The following is a 7,779-nucleotide window of genomic DNA, read 5'->3' as shown; positions in this document are numbered from 1 at the left end:
TCAATTTTTTTATGTTACTTTTTTCTTCAATAGGAAATGATTATACAAGAATAAAAAACTATTGTCACTCAACGAATCGATTTAAAATAATATATATTAAGTAACTGTTTCAAATTCAAAAGCAGTATTAATAGTTATTCACATTATTTTTAAATCGCTTGTTCAACGAAAAATATATTACATTTCTGAGATTGCAGTAAGCATTGCGCACAAACTTCCTTTATTTCAGAGAAATATGGCAGTTACAGTATGTATATTAAACATATTTTATCATTTCAGCTATTTTTTGATTCTTTATTCTTCAATAGAACATAATTATACAACAAAAAAATAAATAGATAAAAACTATTATCCAATTAAAATAATGAACAGTAAATAACTTTAAAACTCTTCAGTAGTATTAATAATTAAAGTTACATCATACAAAAAAATAAATAAATTAAGAAAACTATATATGCACTATCTTTTATGATATGTTCGCGATATAGTATGCGTAATGTAAAAGAAAAGCAATGACATTGAAACAGGAAACATTTCTTTTAAAATCTCTACTTGACAACTTAAGACTTGCCTCACTTCCCCCACGCGTCTGTCGTACGCCGACTAATGAGGGAGAGATGAGTCTTCTCTTTGCCACCTAGCCCTCAGAAAACTAGGTGGCAAAGATTTTGGAAAGCCCTCCCTCATTAGACATGGATATCAACGAGATGCCGCGTGCCATTGACCACAGCCGGCCAGGAGGTCTACCTTTCTGNTGCCACCTTGCCCTCAGCCTAAATGTAGAGAATTTTAGAAACTTTAAAGATATACTGGTTTTCAAGATGAACAGGTTCAACTGTATTAGGTTATGGTAAATGTTTAGTGGCTCACATTACTTTTGAAAGGAAGAAACACTAATTTTTACATTTTAAAACCAATGGGTGATTTTATTTTTTATAAATGGTTTTTAATAAGGTATAATATATGCAGTAAACAAGGGTGCCGGCAGAATAATATAAAAGGGGGTGCATTGTTAACAAGATATTTAAAAAAGAGTATGAATTTCTTGTACTTGCAAATTTTGCCACGAGAAACTGTATTGATGGCGCTGGCATAACTACTGACTTTGAAACACAAATAACTACAGACAGTAGTTTCGTATACTAACGNTAAAAAAAAAAGAGTACAAATTTCTTGTAGTACTTGCAAATTTTGCCACGAAAAACTGTATTGATGGAGCTGGCATAACTACTGACTTTGAAACGTAAATAACTACAAACAGTAGTTTCGTATACTAACGTGTTTGTGCACGCTAAACATTGGTATTTATTGTGTTGATGAAGTTTTACAGTTGTGAGAAGTCAGTTTGTGTTATACAACTTTGTTAAACTAAATAACTAATAGAAAATATAATATTATTTATATATTTTATTAAATGAATTTTAAAAATGTAGCTAAGATATCTGCCAAGTTTGTGCATGTTCGGTGTGCAAAAGAAAAAATCAAAGATGGCTCAGAATTCATAAAAAAAGTTCATAAAAAAGCAGATTTCGGCAGCAAACAAGACGATTACAATTCTTGTTTGATTAAACACTTTTTTTTATTGTTAAGTAATTATTATTTATTTTTGAATAAAAATATTTTTAATAAAAAAAATTTATAACAAAATTGTTTTTCTGTATCTCTTTAATTGTTTAAAAAAAGAAAAGCCAGGGGCGCCCTTGGCAGTAAAGAATCCTCTTTAAGGATTAAGTACAAAATATTTGAAATGATATTTTCCAAAGTAAATCATGTTCATCCTATCAAAGATATATATTTAAAGAATGAGATTATATTAAGTTTAAGAAAAGAGACCAAATTACTTGATATTATGAAGCTTGAAATGATCTCAAAAATTGATGACAATTTAATGTCTCAATTTTAGCCCATAAACAATTCATCTTAATTCGAATAATGCAATTAAGTGTTTGCTATTTTAAACAGTGATTCTTTTGTTTTTCATCAATTTTTCACTAGTTATTGCTACTGATTTTCGCATGGTTTCTAAAATCCTGTTTTAGTACATACATTTCAGTAGCGTGGCTTTGTTTGTAAACATTTTTTTGCTAGTTGCTGTGTTATTTATGGTTTTTAAACTGCATTGACTCGTGTGAAATTGGCGTGATTTTTCCTCAATATGGGAATACCGCTCATAATACTGGAATGTATGATATCCGATTCATTGTTTTGCTCAAATTAACATAGATTTGTAGATTTTTACCTTAGTTTTGATCGGATGAATGCATACATTTTCTATTAGTATCTGATATGGTCGATTGTAAGTAATAAACTATTTGACACAGTGAATTTTTTTTTCCTAGTGAAATTGCCAGTTTTATGCCAATGGAATTTTTTTTTAATAAATAAATGAGTGTTATTTTTTAAGTCTTGTAAGGCTATTTTATTTGAAGAGTGTCAAACCTCTCCCAAAATCAAATATTTCTCCCATTGTTATATTCATCTTGAAGTTAATTGCGACAAAGAATTCTTTGGTCTTCAACCTTATTTTAGATGAAGATGTGAATTAGATGTTTTTATTCTTCTATCCCTTCACAACTTTTAATATAGATGGTTTAAATCAGAGAAATCTTTTGCATGTATGAAGTATTATTGAAAATCAATCATAACACTACATTTCAAATAATGCAGCATTTAAAATATTGATTGGTGTCGAATACTACTAGGTAATTTTTTAATATTTAAGGTGACAAATTAATGTGTTCTTTTTTCTTTTAAATATATATATACCTTGCCTTTATAGTAAGCTGATAAATATTTCTTTATAAATTAAGTCACTGAACCCTACCTATTTATCAAATAGAAAAATCACACTTAAAGAATATAATAATATTTTAGATAAAGAAATATACACATGAACAAATATACATATGAACATTGATTGATCATCCCAAGTAAATCTAATTAACAAATTAACATCCTGTCATGTTGAGCTTGAATAATAGCATTGGGTTTATTTATTCAGTGACATGATTTTCGGCAATCATAGCTTTCAGATTAAATTGCCTCTTTATTGCATTTCTAATTTTGCATTCCTAAACAATCATCAGATGCTTGTTTTTCATCTTAATTCTTTTAGTTTATTAGATAGGTAAGTTAGGAGTGAATTCAAAAAAAAAAACAGATAATGATGAACTACCAGGGGTCTGTTTAGAAGAAATGTGGGTCCGTTAACGGACCCTTCACAAAATATCTTTTCATAAAAACGGACCCTTCACAAAATATTTTAACTTAAAAACGGACCCTTCACACAATATTTTAACTTAAAAACGGACCCTTCACAAAATGATTTTTCTTTTAATCGGACCCTTCACAAATTTGTTTATCTTCATTACTATTTTGTTAATCGAATAAACCCTTTCCAGAGCAGAAAACAAGACAGATGGATGTAAACGAATTGAGTTTTGTCTTCGGCAGACGATTCTTCCATTATTCGTCCGAAATTAATATTTTGCGTTCAGCAGTATAGGCTAAATACCAAATATTTGTATGTTGCATCTCTAATTTAGAAGGAGCAATTGTTGTTTATTTTTTAAAATTTAATTTTTTTTAATTACAATTTTACTGTGTTGAGCATAATCTTGTATGTCTATACAATTTAAAAACTCCTTGAAAAAAATTTTTTTTGCAATAACGGACCCTATTTGCACAAATTCATAAAAGCGGACCCTGGTTGAAAGAATGTGTGTAATTTTTTCACAATTTCACGAAAAACGGACCTTTCACAAAGTGTCTGGACAGACCCCTGACTACTGAAATTTTAAGTTTTTCATTCTTGCGTCAAATCATCAAAGTTTTTGGTAAAATAGTATTAGATGTAGTTTCTATTAAGTTGGGTAGCTTGTTGCTAGTGGTTAATAGGGTATCCATATATGGTTTAAGACATATGGCCCAATATTAATAAACAATTAATATGTGTAAAGGATTATAAGAAATTATGTACTTACTAGGCTCTATCCTGACTTTTATCTATTATATTTTAGGATTCTTTGTGGAAGACGTGTGCGCGTTGAACTATCAAGTGGCAAGTCTCGTTCTTCCTACCGTCCTCCCCCACGTTATGATCCTAATGAACGTTGTTATGACTGTGGTGAGAGAGGGCATTATGCAAGAGATTGCAAAGGAGGAAGGCGGCGTTCCAGGTAATTTTTTCAAGAGTGTTTGTTTATTTTTATATTGTGGATCAATAAAATGTAATCAATTCAATCTACTTAAATCTTAATTAGGAAAAATCTTAAATCTTTCTTTCGATAATAAACAGTTTTAACAAAAAAATTATCTTAAGAAAATATCCACAAAAGACTGATATTTATGACATTAAAACTATTTAACTTTTATAGGCTAAAGCAGCCTCAGTTGTGTAAAAATCAACTTTATCACTCCAGCTGCATTGTTGTGATCAGCATTCAACAATGAACCGCTGCTAAATATGTTGCTACACCTCAACATTAAAATGCCTTAAAATGAATCGTCTCGTCACAGCTCAGCTCTTCAGCGCACTACTTCTAGTCAACCGTCTACAAATCATCTTTAAGGTGTTGTTCATCTCTAATGTTATACTGTCGACTCTGCACAACGACTTGAAATATAAATTCGACACTGTCCCATCTGCTCGCTACTTTTAGTAATCAACATAAGTTGTTCTAAGTATTGAAAAGAGGTTTGTCTTTTCTTTTTTTATATATATGTATTAAGCTCTTTATCACTGTACTGAGCTGTAAAAAAAGTTTTTTTTGGAATAAGAAGGAAAATTATTTATCAAATTATAGAACCGATTTTCATAAACATAACAATCCTCCTCTGGATTGACAATTTTTTAGGTGATTAAGAATTCCTCTTAATTAAAATTCAGTTTTAAATTTTTTTTCACCTTTCGAAAAATTGGTGCTTGTGACATAGCTTGGTTAATTTTCTGTTAACCTCATATGACTGACAATCATAAGTAGCTGGGCTGGTGTATAGCCGGAACATAACTAACCTTAGAGATGAATACTTTTGCGAGAAGTTGATAAAATCTGTGCCTATTGTAGAGGCTTTTTTCTTTATTCCTAAATTGTCATCTAGGAAATTTAGCTGCATATTGATTTTGCTATTCAGGTAAGTTAAAAAAGATAAATGTTTTTTATGCTTTAAAAGTTGGATTTTTTACTCTTAGATCAAGATCTCGCTCTCCTCGACGACGATCCAGAAGTCGTTCTCGCAGCCGTTCAGCTAGCAGAAGCCCAGTACGAGGACATGCTGGTGGATCAAGAAGTAGATCTGGTTCTCGAAGCAGGTGAATATTGTTGCGTTCCTGGACTTCTGATACAATGGTGTTTCATATTTTAGACAAACTCATTAAGTTAATCTTTTAGTAAATATAAATTTTTTACAACCACCTTTTTTTCTTTTCTTTTTTTTTCGGACTTGTTTTTTTTTTTTTTTTTTTTTTTTTTTTTTTTTTTTTTTTTTTTTTTTTTTTTTTTTTNTTTTTTTTTTTTTAATATTTGATTTAGTTATAGTATTTGATTTAGTTTTAGTTAGCTTTCGCCCTTTCATTTACATATATATTTAAACTTTACCTTGAATCAGTCAATGAATGTCTGTTTTGTCAATTTTAATTAAGTGATTTTTTTTTCGCTTTCTTCTTTTTACTAAAGGGATGTGTGTCAAAACCCTGAAGGTTGAATATTGTTTATATTTTTTAAAAAAAATTATCTTTTCCGGACAAACTGTACGTTAGAAATTTGATAGATTAATATTTAGTAGTATATTTTTATTATTACAAATGACAAATTTAAACTGTTGTCTAGTGTTACTCTTTCGAAGTTAACTTCGGTTATTCAGAATTTTTTTAGACTATTCCATCCCCATGATTAATGGAAGAATGAATATCATCAGTTAATTTTCTAGCTTCATGGCTGTTAAGATTAGATTTGCCATGTATTTCTTTCACTGCATTTATGTTCCTAAAAAGTTGTTTATGCCCTTGACTTAGCAATCTTTAGTATTGATGACCCAAGTTAAATAAGAAAAGATATGTTGTTCATATATTTGTTTATTTAGACAGTGACTTTTGTGCAGTTGACATCTTTGGACATATATTTTGCTTGATAATCTGTAATCTGTGTTCTTACTATTGGGAGGATTCTCTGAGTTTCCTGACTAATTTCGCAATTAATTTTTTTTTCCTTCTCAGATTTGATTTAGCTGGTTATGAAACAACACTTAACTGATTTATAATTATGTAGCAAATTTAGCTGTACAAAATTTTTTTGATTATTATTTGGCACTTTTTTTATCATTCAGAAGTTATATAAAGTTAAAGGTGGTATTGTGATCTATTATTTTAAAAAAAAAAAAAAAAAAAACCTCTTCGTTTTCCTATTTTTTGAATTTTTTCTTATGTTTTGCTCTTTTTTGTTTGTTTTAATTTAGAAATGGCAGAGCATCATCTGGAGATTAGAACAGACCGGTTGAAAAGACTAAGATCTTTACGTTGTCGACATAACAAATTGTCTGGATGTGTATTTTAATTTTTAATGTATTACATCATTTCGAACTGTGCATTTATCATTTGAAATTTGATAATGTGTTAATCATTTCTTTATCAAATTTGTGTACTCATAAAGCATGTGATCTATTAAAATGATTTTGTTCTATTACATTCCTTTCTTTCATTTAGTTTGATACTTCTTGAATTTCTGCTTTGTTATTGTGTCTGTAGGTTAAATAAAATAGCTTAAATACTGTGGTATTTCTGGTAGTTCTTAGATTAGTTGATTTTTGAATCCAATATATTGCAATTCATATTTAAGTGATTTTAAAAATCCGACAGTGATTCTTGTAAGGGTTAAGATTTTTCTTAAATTAGTTACTTTAAAAATTCATTGGTAGGTAATTTAATTATAAATCTTATTTAAAATTATTTTAAATACGAAACTGTATAGATATAAATTGATATCGATTTTTTGCGCTTAATAATTTTCAGGGTTTTTCACTTTGTGTCACAAACACCCCTGATATATATTACAATAAAGATTTTAGCTTGGTTGACCTATCTATCATCCCAGCAACTGTTAAAGTAAAACTTGGTCTCTTTTCTCTTTTTTTTAAGAGGTATGTGATACCTTTTTGTGTGAATGTAGGCTTTGTTTTGGTCACTTTTTAGAAAATAATTTAATTGGGCACCTCAGAGAGCATTTGGGTGTTACTGAATTTCGGTATTCAATAAATCCAGAAACATTTGGAACAGCTCCATTTTAAGTGACTGTAAGCATTACTGTAGTTATGTTAAACTATCGTTAGTTACATACTATCAGAACTGAGCATTACTAGTTCATTAATTTTTGTTTTTTAGGGACCAACGAAACATTCTTTCAATATACGGCATACCATGAAAAAAAGACATTCATCTGGTAAATGAATATATTTTGCTGAAAAATAATGCTGATGTTTGGTAATCATGCAGACAATGTTAAATGGTGCAGTTTTATAGGTCCCCAATCTGTATATTTATTTAAAAACATTTATTATAAATGATGACTTTATTTTTCACTAAAAAAAAAAATGTTTGGTATGATTTAATTTGGGAAGAGATGGGTGCACATGTTAAGTATCTATGTGTAGTAAGTTTCCCAATTCTGTGAACAATCGTGAAAAGATTTAAAGTTCTACAAGTTTAACTTTAAAGTTAGTTGGTTATAAAGTTTTTTTATAAGAAGTGAAATTCGAAACAGTGGGAACAAAAGAGAGTTAATTCTT

The 7,779-nt window shown here is 29.2% G+C and overlaps 1 protein-coding gene across 2 annotated transcripts in view; it reads left to right on the top strand.

Annotated features, from left to right (window-relative positions):
• Positions 1–6,680, top strand: part of LOC107456916 (serine/arginine-rich splicing factor 7) — a 12,565-nt gene extending 5,885 nt beyond the window's left edge. The window contains exons 3-6 of one of the 2 annotated variants that reach the window (XR_006225479.2): positions 4,020–4,178; positions 4,377–4,696; positions 5,192–5,311; positions 6,454–6,680. Coding sequence is in view for 1 of the 2 variants with exons in the window: in XM_016074895.2 (XP_015930381.1) it covers positions 4,020–4,178; positions 5,192–5,311; positions 6,454–6,481 (307 nt within the window). In the remaining variant the exon portion in view is untranslated. The remainder of the gene's footprint in view (positions 1–4,019; positions 4,179–4,376; positions 4,697–5,191; positions 5,312–6,453) is intronic. The other variant, XM_016074895.2, reaches the window with a different exon arrangement.
• Positions 6,681–7,779: the final 1,099 nt, after the last annotated feature.

Source organism: Parasteatoda tepidariorum, chromosome 6, assembly GCF_043381705.1.
Source record: "Parasteatoda tepidariorum isolate YZ-2023 chromosome 6, CAS_Ptep_4.0, whole genome shotgun sequence".
NCBI classification, from domain to species: domain Eukaryota; kingdom Metazoa; phylum Arthropoda; class Arachnida; order Araneae; family Theridiidae; genus Parasteatoda; species Parasteatoda tepidariorum.
The sequence above is the reverse complement of the archived record's forward strand: the minus strand, read 5'-3'. Positions and strand labels throughout refer to the sequence as shown.